The following is an 18366-nucleotide window of genomic DNA, read 5'->3' on the forward strand; positions in this document are numbered from 1 at the left end:
CTGGGGGGACCATACGTATGCTCGTCGGCCGCCTCACGGGCCGCGGTAAAAGAGGAAGCAGAGTCATCATCCCGGGTACCATGCCCAACCGACAGGTGGCCCCGACGCGGCCCTCGAGCGACGGCGAAATTGAAAACAGCGGTTCTCCTCTCCGCAGGTGGAACGACAGAGAAGACCTTCACAGGTAAGGGACTATGGGCGGTGCAGTACTGAAATAGCAGTTTTTCCTCGTCTCACAAAGGCAGTCTTTTGACGAACGCATGCCAGTGGCAAGAGCACTTCTGCTTGTAGCGTTGATGCTGCGGACACGTCATTCGGGAATAGCGGCCAGCAAGGCGCGTGCACGGACGAACTGAGCAGGCCCGAACATGATGAGTGTCAATCTCGTGGTGATCCAGCTCACCCGCAAACTCGCCTGGCAGCTCGTAGATCTTGCTGCGAGTGCACTGAAGCCAAGCCAGCCCACGTGCGAGGAGCCCGACGCATTGGCGGTGGTGACACGCATCGGAAGGGAAATCGTCGGAGTGCGGAGCCTGTGTCTACGAGATAGGCGCTTGATTAGAGCCACTGGTTTTGACGGGAGCAAGTATCGGGACGAGCGTCGCAGTGTCAGTGCTGTAAACGATCCATCAGTGTGAACGTCAAGAAAACGGCGCAGCTTACAGGTCGTAGGAGGGGTTCGCATGAATTTCGTAGGTGAAGAAGGCTTATGAAGTGGCACGTATAGTATATACCAGGAAGGGTCTTGCTCATCGCATGCACACGTGAATGCAACGAGTTTGCCTCGAGCACAGGGGGGTGTCCAGTCGTCATTTGCAATTCACACCAGGGCCATGCCGTTTGCAGCTCTCTCCCACGCCGTTTGCAACTCCCTCCTGCCTATCGTTTACTGCTTTTGAGCAATTTCTCAGGACTTGAGTGAACGTTCCACGGCCACGTGCAAGGCAGAAATTCCCCGTGTGGGACTCCCGGGATGGGTTATCAGCAGGCATCCTCTTGCTGAGCCTGACAGGCCATGGCAACTTCAGGCCGACCATGTCAGGGAAAGCCGGCCAAAGGCCTCAGATCGTTTCCCGGACATTTTATGACCAGGCAGTGGGAAAAGTGACTCGATTATTAGGTCTCAGATGGGTGCTTGCCCAAGCCGTACGACGCTGCGAGCGTATGCTGCGTAGCGCCTGCAGACATACACGCGGGGTCGACGTGGGCGCAGTTCTGCACGGACGTGCTTACCAAGTGGCTGTACTGCTTCAACAAGTAGACGTTGAGGCTCCAGCTTGCCTGCAATCAGCAGCCCGCATGATGCCGGTACCAGAGATTCATCCGGAGGACCGGATCACATTCCATTTACACGGGAAGCCTGTGTTGTTCACTACTATAAACCACGCCGATGAAGGGATGGGAATGACTACGGCGAGGGATGCTGTGTCAGACAGTTCTGAATCACCAGCACTGTTCAATGCAATGCCGCAACTCGCGCCGCATTCGTCGTTGGGTATGGTTTCACCATGATGAGGGCGCCGACACTGAGGCGGCCTGTCGCGCATATCGATATGAGGCGACGAACACTATCATCCCGTAGGCAACACCGTAGGTTGGGCACTGCTTACAACAGGCATTAAGGGGGAGATTTGTTGGTGCAATCAGTTGTCGCACTGGTATTCCGAGTTCTTACATTGCGAGCAATATTGACTCAGGGTAAGTACCGGAGTGTGTGTGTCAAACAAGAACCCCCAGGCGTAGACAAAAGGCAAGGCCATGCGAGTGGCTAGAAAGGGACGAAGTGAGGCGTAACGTAGACAGTTCGGGGGATGGAACGCGCCGTGGTTATGGGCGGTCTGCTGTGTAATCGTGCGCACCAGCCATAGTCCTCTCTGTGTGTCTTCAGCGGTATGTCCACCGGACGTTCCCACGTCCAGTCTTTGGCGATATCGACGGCATGTCTCATTTGCGATGAATGGCCCCCCGCAGTTGTGGCGTTTGCCGTCGTCTGCACCCCAATACAAAAACATGCGCATTAATCCCCCAGGATTGGCAGTTGCGCTACATGCAGTTGAAAGAACGCCGGACTCGCTGACTCGACAGACAAGGCGAATCAAGTTGAGATTTCGGCAGTTGGCCTAGCGGTTGAACGTCGCGAAGACGGCATTTTGCCTTCGCTGGAATTGACGCCGGGTCCAGTAGCGGATATGGCGCAGCCGTCAGCAGCGGCATCATAGCTAAGCAGAGCATTACTGGCCAGTATGCTCACTACTTCGTCACATATCTCGTCATTTAAGGCACACGAGCGTGGAAAGGTTTGCATTCTCGTGAAGCGAAGGTATACACGGTTCCACACCCTTTCGCGTTACTTTGGGTGTGACCTCAACGTACGAGAGCAGAGGGATGTGCCGCGTGTAATGCATATACAACCGTCCTATGCTGCGACGAACACGGTTCCCTTTCCATGCTGTCGATTACTCTTGTAGTTTCCCTTCGTGGGGGTGCGCCTCATTGGAGCGCTTCTGGACCGCTTATTAGTTGCGGTAACTTGCGCTCATCCTCTTCTGCCGGCAGCCTAAGCGACGACCCATAGTCGCGCATCCCTCACAGCACTGCGCGCTGTCAGAGCGATTGTCCACATCCAGCGCCTGTTCAGCTGCCAGCCGATGACTGGTCTCGTCCACCATTAGCAGGAAGCCCTCCGCTCTCAGGAAAAGCTGATTCGTGAACTCACGCACCACGACGAACCTGCGTTCACTTTGGCTGCCCGATGTTCAGCGCCAAGTGGACATCATTGGATGTAGTGCTCGTCCGACACTCGAGAATCGCCTCTGTCAGCACCCACCTTTCCCATACAGCCACCCTGTTGGCACACGCGTGGACGGAGACGGTGACGCGTGGTGGAGCCTGCTGTTTCTGTGTCTGTGCAGAGGCTTCGATTTCGCCCCCGATTTCTCCCGGGGGCGCGGATCTGCTGGTGCAGCTGTGGAGAGGTCGCCCTTCGTTCGGACATGACCATGACGAAGTGACTACCGGGGACACCGCGCGCGCTCTAATGGAGGAGCCGGCGGGCATTGCCAGCTTTGGTGTTACCCCAGCAGAGTCGCTGCCATGGGGAGGAGGTCGGCGAGCCTTTGCGAACGACACCGCGGGCCTCCCGGTTGACCGCTTGCGGTAGAGTTCAGTGAACAGACTTACCGGGTGGGCGGTCCTTCATTGTGAAACTGCGTTTCTACTCCCTTTGTCAGCTAGTATCGGGAAGCAGCGCGCGCAACCTATTGACACTACCAATATATTAGTGTGGCTCTGCGGCATAGCAGAGTGATGCCGGACACAGGACGCTCCGCTCGAATCTCATCGGACTGGCGGATGTCATGTGTGGCGTACAAGCGCCTCATACTTCACCATCAATGATGATTACTAGCCGCCGATAAGAGGATGCTCATGGTCAGTGAAGGACCCACAGGTGGCTCGCTGTCACTCAGTACGAAGTCAGCTTTAAAGCTGCAGCCGCGACACTGCGATCGGCGTATGAATACATGGCGTCGGTATGCAGGCCGCTCAATACTGTCCAAGTCGCCGTGTGTGCTGCAAGGCATTGAATGTTGGCGCCTGATGTGTGTGCCACTCCGGAAGCGAGCCTACACGGATCAGGTTTCATGACACTGGATGCTGACACGGATTGAAAGCACATTTGCGGAGGTGGTAGACGGTTCTACGCCGGCTGGTTGTGTGGGAGGCGGCGCTCAGGCGTGTACATTTGTACCGGGTGCTTTCATCACGTTTGAGGCCCCGGCAACCTGCTGCCTCATTCTCCACTCTTCGGCGACGCAGACCGACGCGCGTCTACCTCATATGACAAGCTTATCCTGCAAGGAGCCACAGGTCCTGATTGTCGTATTATACATCTCACCGTAGACAAAACAAGCAACTGCGTGCAGGTCTGTGCGCACAACTCTCGTCACAGTTGCGCCAATGCGCGCCAACATCAAAGGCGCCCGTGTGACTGGCCATCCGTCCATCACTAGCTACGGGGATCCGTGTAGGCCTGAGTCCGTCAGATGTTCTGAACATTGAAAGCGGGGACAACTTTCGATGTGCAGAACATATACGCGGAGTAGCCGCACGCTGGCATGTTTAGCGTCTGTGTCGTATTGGGCAGACTCTGCACGGCTAAGGGAAGAGGGGGGAGGGGGGGGGGGCAGGGGCGGCCTGCTGTGTAGAAGTGCGTGAACTCGACGGTATACTTCGATCTGATTATCGAACCCCTACAGAATTCAGGACTGAGACGGTGATTTCTAGATTACGTTCGCATTGACCTGAGCCCTAAGGATCAGCAGAAGGCCCCAGGTCTCGTTCTTTCGTAGTGGAAGACACCAGGGTTACGGCCTGAGCGCTATCATATGAGAGCGATTGAAACTATCCAGCCGGCCAGGCAGACCAGTCCCGTTCGGTCAGCGTTCGTAAAGCATCCAGACGATCGCTGTCGGAGGCACACAGTCGTTTGCATCGTGCGTCGCATGCTCGTGGTTGCATCGGTGCCTGCCGCTGACCCGCATTCAGTAGGTTTGGGGCTTACAGACACCTGGAGTTTTCAAGAATGAACAACTTATTGCAGTGCAGACAAAAGCAACTCACAATCACTTACCAGGCCTTAGGCCTAAAGTGCGTGCCGGATATTCCGGGCATGGCATTTGAATGCGACTGATTTTTTCGCCAGGGCACGACCAACACAATGACGCTTAAGACGCTGCACACTCTTCGGTCGGTAACCTTTCTCAGACTTCACGTTCGCTGAGGACCTCAAAGAGACTGCCATCCCTGCAGTGTCACGGGGGGCAATGCCATCGGGCCTCGCTAGTGCGACAGACGTCTCCGCTCTGATCGGAAATCGTCGTGGTAGCGGTAAGGCAATAGAGGAAACTAGGGCAAAATTAATGCCCAAGACGATGTTCATGCCCACTCAGTCAAAGCCAAACGACTCTTCTCCAAACGAGGATTCTATGGTTTCGATATCTGGCACCATCTGTGACGTGGCCACGAGAGCGACCCCATCCTTGAATATCTGTGTGCCTTGGTCCGGAAGACAACCGCCTATATGGCCTCTGCATGCAGCTGCCTGTCGCCAGTTACGAGGAGGTCGTAATACCGTACTTTCCCATTCCTCACTTGAACGCGTTACCATATTCTTTTACCAAAAACTACGTAAATGGGTCCTACACCGTAGTCTGGACCCCGGAGCTTTATGTCCATGGAGAAGTGTCTCAGAATGCAGCCTTCGCTCGGTATGGGCGTGCAAACGTTAATGAATTCATCCGGACGGATTTGAAGTCTTGCTGACGCCCTATGCGTTACGGTAAGCCCGGTATCTGGCTCTTCCTGACGCCAGGGACTCACGATCTTGCGACATTGCTCACTTGAAGGGCGACCGGCGCGGCGCACATGTTCACGCTGTGGCCTGTGGCTTGACTCACGCGACATTACTCCGGGTTAGCTGCATTGTAGAACCGTACCTTGTGGTCCTGAGGAAAGCATTCGGACACCAAGAGAGAAATGTGGTGAGACGAAGCAACACCGCGGACACGCGACTCTCTGCAGTGTAATACCTTCTTTACGAGAGCTCGAGCTGCCCGTCGATGAGATCGATCGATGGCGGGAGGGAGCGTCAAGCGCCCCACAACGAACTGGACACAGACTCCACAAACGAGAGCGGGCTTCGTCTGGCAAGTCTTCGGAAGAAAAAGGGCGATTCTATGACTGAGTGCTACCTCCAGGTACTTTCCGAGTTTATTTGCGAGCCAGTCTCGCGCACCAGTGGAACGTTCGTCGCATCGTCCCTTATTTTCCCGCTGCGTTGCCGTGCCCGGGTTGCTGGCCCGAGTCGTAGGGTTGTGCTTGCTGTGCCAAGGCGAAGCGTATGGGCAGCCGTCTATGATCAGGTGAGTTGACAAATGACCTGTACTGGGACATTCACTGTCTCCTTGTCTCATGGTCCGTCGTGTTCCCGTATTCCGTGACCCCCCTTGTTTGTCGTGCCCGCACGCTACGCGGCGGCAGTGGGACGGGGCGCTGGGCTGTTCCGAATGACCCTGAAACCGCGAGACTTTACTGACCAGGTATCCGGTTGCCAGTCCGTCAGTCTGATAACTCTTTTAAGCTCGTTTCTCATTTGGCCCCTACGTCGGCCTGCTGACGGTGTCCCCGCTGGCTCCGTCCGTCGAACTCAACTCCTTCGCGGCCGGCGCGGGCCTCTGGTCACGGCAGAGACGGGCGTTTTTCTTTCTCCGTGGCCGTCGAGTCTTTGTGCTAGGAGTCCTTTCTAGACACGCGCAAAGACACTTTCATCACTGAACAAACAGTCTGCCCTTCCTCCTCGCGCTCTTCGTCAAACGCGCCCTTTTGTCACTACAGAATGTACCGGCACTCATACAGAAGCCTATGCACGTCAATGTTCGTCTGTGCACGTCTGCAGACGCCGCGTTGCCTGCAGGACCACTTTTGACTTTGTGTTATTCGTGCCATGTTACGGACGCACAAACATTGCGACGCAGGTCGTTCACTCTGACCCCAGAAAAGCCGAAGGCTTGCTGACGAGCAGGCTCTGCCGAAAGTGTGGGCTTCTCACCCGTGGCACCAACGACAGGCATATGTGCATTGATGCGCGCGCACGTGCCTCTGTGTGCTTTGGACACGAATTAATTTGCTCCTGCGTTGCTGGATTGGTGGCAGACTTGGTCGTCTTTTTGCAGTGCGCCAGTTGAGCTTTCGGCTACCCCTGTGCGGCGGGGCCGTGGAACGTCCCTGCTAAATCAAGAGTGACATGCAAACCTCGCGTTGACGAGTGCTGCATACGAGGAGGTGTTTTCTAGCGCCTCATTCCGTGGTTTAGGCGGCACTGAATCTATCTGGAAGCGTGCGCGCGACAAACACGCGCACGCGTCGACCCACGCATCGGTCCATTCCGAGGGTCAACTCCGTAGGTCTACTCTACCATCCTGCTTCTCCTCTTTCTTTTTTTTCGCTTGCGACATTCGCGGTGTGCGCCCTTTTTTGCACAGCATTTTGTGTGCTTCGACGCTTTGTTCCTCTGCGTCTCGCTTCACCTTCCGGTAGAGCCTTCCTCTGCTGCTTCTCGTTGAACACCGTGCTTTGTCCCGCCCCCCCAAATCCGGTGGCGATCATGGAGCTTTTCGGTGATCAGTACCTGCGTATTACCATTGCACTGCCCACTCCGGCGGCTTGCGTGGCGTTAGCGCCTGGCCCCTCGGCGCAGAATGGCGAAACCACGCGAATGCAGGCGACTGTAGCCTCCTCCCCTACTGCCGCGGGAGTCGCGGGTCAACGTGCAAAGAGTGCAGCAAAGCGTGAACAAGACAGGCACGAATCTGAATCTGAGGCTCAGATCGCCCGCAGGTCGTCGAGCCATCCACGGCAAACGGATGGGAGCGATCAGGCATCCACTGACCACTCGCAGGAGAGGTTAGCAGACAGTTCTCCGCCGGCCACGTCCCAAGCTTCCGCTGACAACGCGTCTCCTCTCCTTTCCACAGTGACGGCAGAGGTCGCCTTCAGCGAGACAGTTGCCGACCTGCGGTGGGTGCTCTTGGAGCTGCTGCCGTCCTGTTTTTTCACCAATTACGACATTTTCTTCAAAGGCGAACGCGTCGAAGAAAATGTCTCTTTCTCGGCTCTTTCAGTCGAGGCAGGAGATGTGTTTCACCTCGTTCCCTCGCTATACGACGAAAAATCTGTCCGCCTCCACATTCGACGCTTTCAAGAAATCACGGTGAACGCGTCGGTTCTCCTCATGCAAGGACTGCCTGATCCTGCGGACCCTGCGGGGCCGTACGGAACGTTCCTGAAACCTCTCGTTCTTCTCGACTCGTCTCAGTTCATGCAGGACAACTCCCCGCTGTGGCTGCGGGGCGGCTCCGGCGCGCACGATGCCAACGCGCATCAGCCGTTCCTCGAGTTGCCTGCCGACGACGTAGAGGAGGATCAAGACGAAGATGCGGAAAAGGAGTTGCAGGAAGGAGACGACGCTGAAGCAGATAAACAAGCGAGGCACTGGGCTGGTGCTCATGACCGGAAGTCGGGGACGGGGCCCAAGAGAGGAGCGCGAAGGGGCGGATCGAACGGAAGGCCTCAGGAACGCACTCCCGCCGGCGCGACGGAGAGCAAGAATGTACGTGCACGACCCAGCATCTCGAAACTCCACGCATTCTGGTGTGCAGCCGATCTTAAATGAGCACAAGGATCTGTCGTTTGAGAGGCGCTCTGTTTCGCAGCAGCATGGGTCCCAGCTCCAGGGCATCCAGTTCGTCACAGTGTGCCTGTGTCGCGCCTTGTTTGACAGGTCAGAAGGGGGAGTCATGGCAACAACACGAAGCATAAGCGCGTGAAAGGCCAAAGTCCGGCAGCCGCAGACGACACCACCGGGAAAACCGCCAAGGCGATCAATCTAACTCGTCTCCTTTTCCGAGATGAACTGTATGGTGGTTCGAAAGACAAAGCCGTCACGAGTATGGAAGACCGAGACTGGAAGGAAGGAGCGTCGGCGAGAAGAGAACATGAATCTGCACAGATTCAGAGAACGAAGAGACTTTCCACCTTCTTGCTCAAATCGCCCGTCACGCTGAAGCCGCGAAAGAAACCCAAGGTACGGCGGAAACGCAGCCACTGTAACATCAGGTGACCTGCCATCCAGCATGTTCTATCTCTCAGTACCACAGATAACGTTTGATCAAGAAGGCACTCCAGCGAGTCCAACCAGTAGTTGTCTGGACTTCGGTTTTTCAGGCTGAGAGCTGCGAAGTGTCGCGCTTCGAAGTGGTGCTTCAACGTCGTATTCCTGCGCAGAGGTTCCGCTGAGTAGCTTGTCAAACATTCGCTTGCATCGGCATGCTTGCTTTTGCATTTCGATGTTTCATACAGTCCTTCATCTCGCTGCACACGAGTGATTTGAACCCTCCGCCCCCGAGCCGCCGCCTCCAGGGAGATCTGTGGTACCTCGAGTTGTGTACTCTGGAGCACAAGACACTTGCCATCGTCTGCCGAGAGGAAGGGTTCTCGGTTTCCTCGATATGCGGGAAGAAACGCGGTGCAGACAGTTTTGGCGACCAGTCTTCGGGTGAGCTCTTGACCGCCACGAAGCCATGGCACGTGCCCGCTACGCAGAGCGGGGGAGAAAATTCCACAAGCTATCGATGTGAGTAACAAGTGGAGCCGGGAGTAGCAGCTGCAGCAGGTGTTGCCAGCTGTGCCGGCCGTTCGCAGTGCCCGCGCGTCCGGCTTTCCTTCCACAGCCCCGCTCATCGCCCTGCGTCTGCGCGCCGAGCGGCAGGCGCGCATGCCCTTTGGTGTCTCTTTCTCGAGCGCAAGTTGTTCGTCGTCCGTGCAAGATCTCTTGCCCGGCTAAGTGGCGACCGCTTCCAGCCCGCATCTTTTTGTGCGTCCAGGTCGGTCGCTGGAGGCCCTCTTTCCTCCTAATCGCGTCGCCTGCCCTCCCGAAGGCCATACGACGTTGCCGGCGGACAGCGATCAGGGCCAGTTGCTCATTTTCCATACACTAAGCGATCTGCTGTGCGCATATAGCCCAGCGTACCGAGAAACGTTGCCTTCCCTGGCTCCGCCGCAACTCGACACGGATCTGCCGTACCACGTCATGCCCGCTCTGCAGGCGCACAATCACTTCTTAGCGACAAAGGAAGAGGTGAGAGCCGGGGCTTCACAGCCGCGGAACCCGGGCTGACACGACGGTGACACGACGGTGATACGCGAACGGGTAGACAAAACTAAAGCGAGAGGTAGTGGCGTACGAGACTGTGCCATTCAGATTCACTCCGTCACATGCCGGTGACAAGGAGGGTGTTGTCGAGGAAGACATGGCGGCGCTCGCAGGGGGTGGGGGGGGGGGGCCTCCACGCGTCCAGACGTGGGATTTAGATTTTTTGATTCATACATTTTTCCATATTTGCAGAAATCGACTGGGCCAAAGGGATAGGGACGGGAAGCCGACACATCGTGCAGACGTTTGAGATGCTGAGCGATGCAGAATTGTCCCCGGGGGGTGGATTTTGTTTCACGCAGGAGCATAAGCCTGATAGTAGCCGGCTGGAGGAATATCTCGAGAAAGGCGCGGGTGTCGACCCGTGGGAGGAGGAACGGCGGTGGAGCGAAGAGGTCGACGCGCTTCGCAATATGCCTGTCGAGACTCTGCAAGACCACATCGATTTCGAAAAGGCGTCTTTCAAGGTCAGACATGTACAGGCAGGACGCGAGTCTTCTATATGAGACACCAGACAACCTACTGCAGGAGAGCTGCGATGTAAATGACAGCTTCCACTATTTGTGAATGCGCATCTCCCACTATGGTCGCGTCCCCTGTATTTGCACGCGAACGTGTGCGCGCATGTGTGGACGTTAGCAGTATCTACGCATTCGAACAAGATTTACGTCGTTGTTGCTTCGTAAGACTCATGTACTCCTGAAGTAGGTGACTCAGCGAAGGTACTGGGCCTGTATTCGCGTAGCCACATACTTATGGTCATTGTGTGCAATGGCTTGATCCGGCAGAGGCTGATTAAAGTGATGAGCATCCACACTAGCATTCATATATCCGTTTAGTTGTACTATGCGCGTTGGTTTTTCCATTATTTTTTCAGCTTTTCGTTGAGTTCCAGCACTCTGCTCTTCAAGCAGCCATCAATGTTCGAGAGGGACGCATAGGCGGACCAGGCACTTCTGAAGCATCGCATTCCCCAGCGTCGCCGGTGTTTGACGAGGCCCAGGTGAATTCGTTGTGCATGCAAAGCGAATCCTCGTCGATCGCCCTCTCGTCTGACCAAATCCAGAGAGGGCGACAGGCTCCTGCTGATGGCCTGATGGTGCCTCGCTCTGACTGTGCAACTGAGCACCTTGCGTTCTGGGGACAAATGGCCATCGAGAAAGCTGGTGACCGCCCTCTTCTGTTGGGAGGACAAGTCGGACGCGACGCAAGTCAACCCCAAGACGAATGTGCCGCCGATGTTACCAGCAAGAGCAGTGAAAATACGCAAGAAGATGTTACGGGGAGGGGAGGTAGCAGCCAGTCCTCGTCCGACGTCGCGAACAAGAGAAACCGGAGAGACTGGCGCGAACTGAAAGCAGAGACACGCGCGTACGAGCTTCTGGAACTCTTACACGCATATCAGCGAAAGAAGGCGGCGTCAGACCAGCAATGTAAACGCAGGGGAAGCGATCCGGAGGCGAACACGCAGCAGGACCCTGCCGCGGCGGTGGGAGGCCTTGCCAGGGCTAGTGAAAACTGCTGGCAAATTACCGCCCCGTACGCCCTCCTCATTGACTATGCTGGCTGCAGACTCCGATGCCAGAGCGTGTCGCCGATTCAACTGCTCGCAGCAAAACAGCGGAAGACAGTGGCGAAACGAAACTGTGACAGAGCATCTGGCGGCCAGTCAGGAGAGAATAAGAAGACGCACGGATCCGAAGGGGTGCAGTTAAACGGAGGCAAGCATGAAGACTATCAAATTCCCAGCGCGCTGGATTTGAGTTTGTTCGGGGATGTGCTCGGACTCAAGATCCATCACCTGCAAGACCCCGTATCGGGAGAAACTGTAAGAAGGGAAACGATTGCTACGCACATCGTTTACTCGACGGGTGTAGGGGTTCGTTAGGGGGGGGGGGTGGATATGCGAGCCCGTGCGAGACAGAGGGATCTGAGCTAGCCGCATGAAATGTCGATGCCGCTGCCGCGTGGCTGTGCGTGGTTATCCGTTCGTCGCATTAGCTACCGTGAAGGGCAGATCGCATCCATGTGCGCATGGACTTGGAGTCGTCGTGGTGTTGGCGCATGCCCCTGGTGGTGTCAGACATCCCGCCTTCTTTGGGCATTTGCGGCTTCTATCGGCACCTGACGTTTGCTGGTGTCTCGAATAGTGTGCTTCAACGTGCTATACCGTACTCCTCGATGAAGCATATGGTGGCACAGCCTCTTTGTTTCTTGGGACTCTGTTCTGCGTGCAACTCTCCCGCGTCATTCGTGTGGTTGCTGCCGTGCGTGACTGCATCAGGAAAGCCGTCTCCTCCACCGGGACGCAAGGTGGATCGAGGACCCTCAAGAGAGGCAGCTCCACCTGCTCAGTCTGGGGTCTCTGTGCCCTGTAGACGTAAGCCGCCACGGCCGCGATGCCGCGGGCGTGACAGAGACCCGACAAGGCGAGACTGGTCAGGATCAGACGAAGGCACGGAACGCTGAAGCCGGATGGCAGAACGAGCGAACGGGGACGCACAACACGTTTGAATGGCTGCGGCCAGAGTTAATGAGTGCATACCTCCTTTTCCAGCAGAAGCGGGATGAACAGAAAAGGGTCACAGAGAGTCCGCAACAGGTGGAGGGGGCCCCGCACCTCAAGGACGGCGCAAGTCAACCTGCAGGGGGTTTGGGACATCCGTCCGACAGCGCGGCCGAGACATCGACGACGGCTGCCCACACACCCGCTGCCGATGGCTCGCCGATTTCCGTTTACGCGGCAGCGCCTGGTTCGTCGGATTGCGGTCCCGCCCCTGCTTGCAAAGTACAGAAGGCGTGTAAAAATATGGACACACCTCAAGCCCTGAAAGACGAACTGCGCCTTCGCCTGGAGCACGAGGTGTGCCGCCGCGTGCCGCTTCTTCCAGCGTTCTTCTCCGAAATGCAAGCCTGGTACAAGGCCGACCTGGGCACCGGATTCTTCTTCCAGTCGGGCTCGCCGTTTGCGTCGACGCTCAGGGAGAAGACGCGCGAAGCGGCGGCCCACATTCTCTTCAAGTGCGTTGAACTCACGCGCTCACACCAGCGTGCAGCACTCGTCGAACACAGACTTGAATACGACGCAATCAAGAGAGAGCTCGCAGCTCGAGGCGGCCTCGCGTTCCCTCAGGACGCAGAACGGGCTAGCCAGGCGGCTGCTGCGGCTGACCCAGCCACAGCGGAGCGGAACAGCGCTTGCGACAAGGATGACGCTGCGGGCAAGCGGACCTCACACCACGGACAGGTAGAACAGAGGGAAAGCCTGAAGAGGCAAGATGGCCTCAATGCCGAAGCTGGAGAGGGTGAACAGAACGAAGGCGCCACAGGCGCATTCGCGGTGACAGACGAAGATCGAGACATGATGGAGCTGCTGGGTCAAGACATCAGTTTGCTTGACCCTTCACTTGATCTCGAGGAGAGGTCCAGGCAGATGGCGGATCAACTGTGCAGTATGGCGTTTTTCACCCCCTCGTCGTCACACGCTAACGAGGAGGCCAGCCCGCACGGCGTCGCAAGCGCAGTCTCTCGGCTGTTCAACTTGAATGTCACTCCGCAGTCTGGAGAGAAAACATCGCCGAGCTCCCACCTCTCTGCATCGGACCACTCTGTCTTGGAGGAAGCAGCGAATTACTTGCACGCAGTCGCGATTCCTTTGGTGGCTACACTACTTGGCCAGAACTTGTGCGTGACCCCGCTGGAGTCGTCGTCTTTGAAATCGTTCTTCCATTCGTTTGGCGTCAACATGCGCTACCTCGGAGTGGTGACGCAGCTTGTTGAAACCAACCAAGACGTGGAGATCTCGGCCGATCCAGAGCTCGAGGCCGCTGCGTCTTCCGACGCCCCCAGTTTGGCTGTCCGGCTTCTCCAGGTGGAGTTGACTGTGAGAGCAGCGAAATGGTGCTTCTCGTCATTTCTGTCGCCCCTCCGCGTCGGCCAACTCAGCCCGGCAATCGCGCACCTTATGTCGTGTCTCTTCTGCCCGCCGGCTGTCCAATATCCGTCGAAGAAGTTCCCGCTTCCGTCTGCGCTTCGGCGCGTGTTCTCCGCAACTTCCGGGTGCTCCACGCTGCCCGCGGCGCCACGCGGTGCTTCGTCGGGAGAGAGTAAGCCGCTGAGTGCGGCGTCGAAGCACGAGGCAGCCCTCTGTGGACTGGCTGAGTTGACGCCGGAGACGTTGTGGGGTCTCATTCGACAGCGAATTCGAGAGCACTTCGGGTATGACTCTGTGCCGGTGGAGCGCTCAAGCTGGAGGTGCATGCACTCGCCAAGCGGACGATACGCTGTGCTGCGGGGTGTGGCAAGCGCTCTCGGAATTCAGATGAAAACAGGATGCCCGCTGATGAGCGTCCTTGGCGCCAGCTCGTTGTGGGAGCACTGGGGATTGGGCGAGGAGTGGAAGCAACAGGCAGGCGAGGCAGGTGCGGGCGCGGGGGTCACAAATGCAGACCGAACGGCGCACGAAAACTCGATGCCGGACGAAGCTAAACCGGTTGCCGGGGCTTCCAACTCGGAAGTGTCGACCCACGGCATGTCAGACCTGGATTTCGCCTCGCCTGTTTGCGCGTCTCCCACTGGACATCGAGGGAAGGAACGAGACGCTGCTGTCTCACAACAGAAGGAACCAAGGCCTGCATCTGTGGTAGCGAAGAACGCGGACTCCCACGCCGCGAAAAGTGGATGTGTTGATCTGCACCCTGCCTCGGGTGGTTCGGGTCTTTCCTGCTGGCGAGCTGGGGGTCCCGCCCTCATGTCTGCGGGTTGCTACTGGGCGCCGCTGAGACAGGAAAGCATTGTCCAGCTGTTCCCGGTCATTAAGAGAGACCCCGTCGTCTCGCATCTCGCGCGCCACTTACTGACTGCAGCCACTCAGTGCTATGTGTTGGGCTGGCTGGACGTCGCGCTGGAGCTCTTCCAACAAGTTCTCTTCGTCGTACACCAGCTCACGGGCGCAGTGTGCAGGTGAGGTGGACGCACATGACCCAATCGTTGGAGGCAGCGACGGCGGGGGCAGGACAAGCGACACACACCGCCAAAAAGGCGACAGCCAGAGTCCGACACTCGCACGGCCTCGACATATCGTGGTAGTCACGTCGCTAAACACTGCGCAATGATGAAAAACGTGGAGAGTGAGAGTACCGCAGAACACTGAGCAGACGAACTCGCAGTGAGTTTCGGCCGTTACCGCCGGAGCGCGCGACTCACGCTGAGAGCATCCCACTCACCGAGACTGGCTGTCAATCTGGATGGCGAGGTGCCGGCGGCCGTTTCTGTTCTTGTTTGACTCCTTTAGCTACCTACCCATGTTCCGCATGTGTAACTCCGTGATTCTGTCCCGCCGTTGTCTCTTCTGCTGCTTCGTTGAACAGGGAGGCCGCGCTCTGCTACGCCGGCATGGGCGAAGTCACCCTGTCTCTGCAGGACTTCCTGAACGCGGCGAACAATTTCCAGAAGGCGTTGATCTTGACGGAGAGGTGTATGGGTCCGGACCATCCAGACACTATCGATCTGCATGCAGGCTTGGGTCGAACGCTGGTTCACTTCCCCGGACGCGAATACCAAGAAAGAGGCCTCCAGCATATCCATCGCGCCATCGTGCTTTTGCGGCTGTGGAGTGGTGACGTCCCCCATCCTGAAACCCCCCTGCTCTTGGTCACCGCGGCCAAGTGCCTGCTAAAGGTCTACGGTCCCGCGTGTGCGAGTCACCTGCCGGAGTATTTGGATGGAGCCGTCCAGCTGGCCAGACGAGTTCGGGGCATGGGCCCCCAGTTCGTTGCAGAGGTGAGGGGAGTGCGGCAATCAAAAATGAAACGCGAGGATCGGCCGCCGCCCGTCCGAGCACGGAAGGGAGAACTGAGCTGAAGGGGGAGTGATGCGTCTCTGTGTTGGAGCTCTAGGAAGTGTCGCCGCATTTAGCTGATAGCTGCCTGCCTGAGCAGAGTCACCCATTCTCAGGTTTGCGCTCGTTCCACCGTAGTACGCAGCGGGTTCTGCCTGTATCCTTGCTCTGGCACGTTTTCTGCTGTTCTGCTAACAGATCCACAGCGACTGCTCCCAGATTTACCAGGCGCTAGGAGACTTCCGCAACGCCCTCGAGCACTGGCGTAATGCAAGCCAGCTCATCGCCTCTGACCCCTCTGTGGACACAGAGAGAACGAGGGTGAGGAACGAAGTGCACACAGCGCAGGACTCGTTCCCGTCGTCTGTAGCGTGCGTCGCTTTACTGCAGCAAGATGCCCCTGGGGGGGTGGGGCGATAGAGCAGGAAGGCGGGAGTCACGCGGGTGCGGACTCTGATGGAGACGATTCGTGCGGAGCCAGACGCAGTTATGTGCTTCTCAGTGAAAGCTTCCGCGGTGCAGAGGGCTGAGCCGCCAGTAGGACGCAGTCCTCCTGAGTTAGGCAAGTGTCTCCGTAAACGTTCCTCTCCTCGGCGAACGCTGGGTTTCATTATGGTTTTCGCGACGTGCTGGTGTGTAACAGGAGCTGGACGAGCGACTACTCTTTCTTACCCAACAAGCGGTGTTGGCGGCGAAGCGAAGAAAACACGAAGAAAGCCAACGCGCCGAGCTCCTTCACCGACTCCGCACGGTCGTGACGCTCAAGCGCCACAACGGATCGCCTCCAGCGGGGGTGGCACAAACTACGGCGCGTCTTCCTGTTCAGATAGCATAACGCGCCCAGGAAGCCATACGGAAGCCAAAGAAGCCGAGGGATGCTTTCTGCGTTTGTGCGCGTCCAGTTTGCACGTTGCACGCCCCTCGGAGCCGAGCAAATAAAGAGCCCAGTCACGCAGCTGGACGTGTGCAGCATTAGTCTGGAAGTGTTCTATTTGTTCGCAGCACCTCCGAATTTTCCTTTTTTCCTGCTTTGTTCCCTCCGTCTCCAGAAACCCAATCGAGGACAAAACGCTAACGAAGCACTGCAAGCCTGATCGATTCTGTCCACTGTTGCTTTGTGCTCGTAACTGCTGTGCGCATGATGACCATTTTTGAAGCTCACCACGCACACAGCATTGTCATGGTTGTTTTCTTCACGTTTCATATTTGTCGTTTCGCGTATGTACAGGCTGTCGTGCATGTGTGCACGTATAAACAATACGTAAAGCGATAGTCAAATGTGCGTGCTTGTATGCGTGCACCAGCAGAAATCGTGTGCAGGACATTGAATATGCCCGTACGCAGCGCTCTTTTCTACGTGCACGCGGATGGTGAAGTCCAGCGCACTCGAGTGCGCTTGATTCGATGCCAGATGGTATTGGTGCCTCGATGTGAACAGACGCGTTTGTAACTTGTTCACTGTACGAACGCCTGTTCCAGCGCAGCGTCCTTTAGTCGGTGCCTCCGTTTGTTGGTGTGATGTACTGCCCTCGTACACTGCTGGTTACAAGTTCGGCATTCACAAATGCGTATGCCGCTCTATCTGCTGTATCGTTGCGTCAAATCTTGGACGGCAGCAGTTACTGCTCCAGCGAGTGAAACGACAGAGGCACATGTATGTCGTCGGCACACAGCCTTCAAAAAGTTTTGTGATTTGTCTGTTGCTTTGGCCGGATTTTTGGGAAATGTTGTGCAGGGGGGAATAGTCTTCCGCTTCGGTGGAATTGAACACGGCATCACCGGGGCATCTGGCATGGCTTCCCTAGTCTATGGTGTCTCGCGCGTCTTAAAAGGGAGCGGGATTAGGGCGGATGCCGCAGAATCGTGGAACGGGATTAGATGCGTACGCACAAATGGCAGAGTTCAGCTCGACCGCGAAAACCTCGACGGTTCATGCTACCTTATACTCGACCCCTATTCAAGCGCGTATGCGCTTGGCTGGTGTCGCAAACTTGTCCCGCCGTTCAGGGTTTCAGTATTATTTCTCTGATGGTAGGAGTTGATATTGTATTCTTCCTGGTTGTCGTGTCAGTTTCTTGTGGAAACGAAAACGCGCTCGTTTTTGGTAGATCCTCGAGGCTACAGAATGGTCAACAGCGAGCATTTGCACGCCGACATGGGCGTGGACGGCACTGTCCGTCGACACGACAGAACACACCCCAGTGCGAGCTGCTGCCAGACTGACCACAGCTGCTGCTGAAGGACGTGAGCAAAAAAAAGGCAACCTCGTCTGCAGCTACGTGTAAGCAGGCGTGCTGAGATCCTTCGTGAATCAGTGATAGGACTAGAAGGACTGATGATGTGCCCCCCCAGTATATATCCTGGCGTACCCTTCTTGGCGTCGAGCGGCGCTACGCACCCCACTTCTCTACCGAAAAAGTGGCCGGCGCGATTACCTGGCATCGAAAGACGAGCGCCAGAATAAAGGTGTACATATATATATATTTATTTACGTAGTTGCTTGCCTCATTCTTTACGCTTTAAGGACACTGTTGTTCTGCTGCGGTCAGCTGTAAGAAATCGCACCTCCGCCAACGAGCGCGGGCCGCTCCAGCTTGGCCGCACAACACGCAGCGAAAAAAGTTACACGCAAAAATAGCTCGAATAGGCAGACGGAGTACGGAAACTGACGCGCGAGCACTGAGATACACATCCGCACATGAATATGCATACTCGTAGCTCGATGCGCGCCACTTCACGCGCACACACGCCTGTAGGC

General features: G+C 56.7%; 1 protein-coding gene across 1 annotated transcript; it reads left to right on the forward strand.

The window, feature by feature from the left end:
• Window positions 1-7162: 7162 nt before the first annotated feature.
• On the forward strand, window positions 7163-16443 carry BESB_029120 (uncharacterized protein; the record flags this gene model as incomplete). Its single annotated transcript, XM_029361586.1, has 10 exons — window positions 7163-8167; window positions 8339-8641; window positions 8917-9112; window positions 9441-9694; window positions 10072-10236; window positions 10647-11597; window positions 12054-14731; window positions 15139-15550; window positions 15807-15929; window positions 16252-16443. The coding sequence occupies 10 exons, from the start codon at window positions 7163-7165 to the stop codon at window positions 16441-16443; spliced, it is 6279 nt and encodes a 2092-aa protein (XP_029215486.1).
• Between the last annotated feature and the right edge of the window lie 1923 nt (window positions 16444-18366).

This window comes from Besnoitia besnoiti (genome assembly GCF_002563875.1).
Source record: "Besnoitia besnoiti strain Bb-Ger1 chromosome Unknown contig00015, whole genome shotgun sequence".
Classification (NCBI taxonomy): domain Eukaryota; phylum Apicomplexa; class Conoidasida; order Eucoccidiorida; family Sarcocystidae; genus Besnoitia; species Besnoitia besnoiti.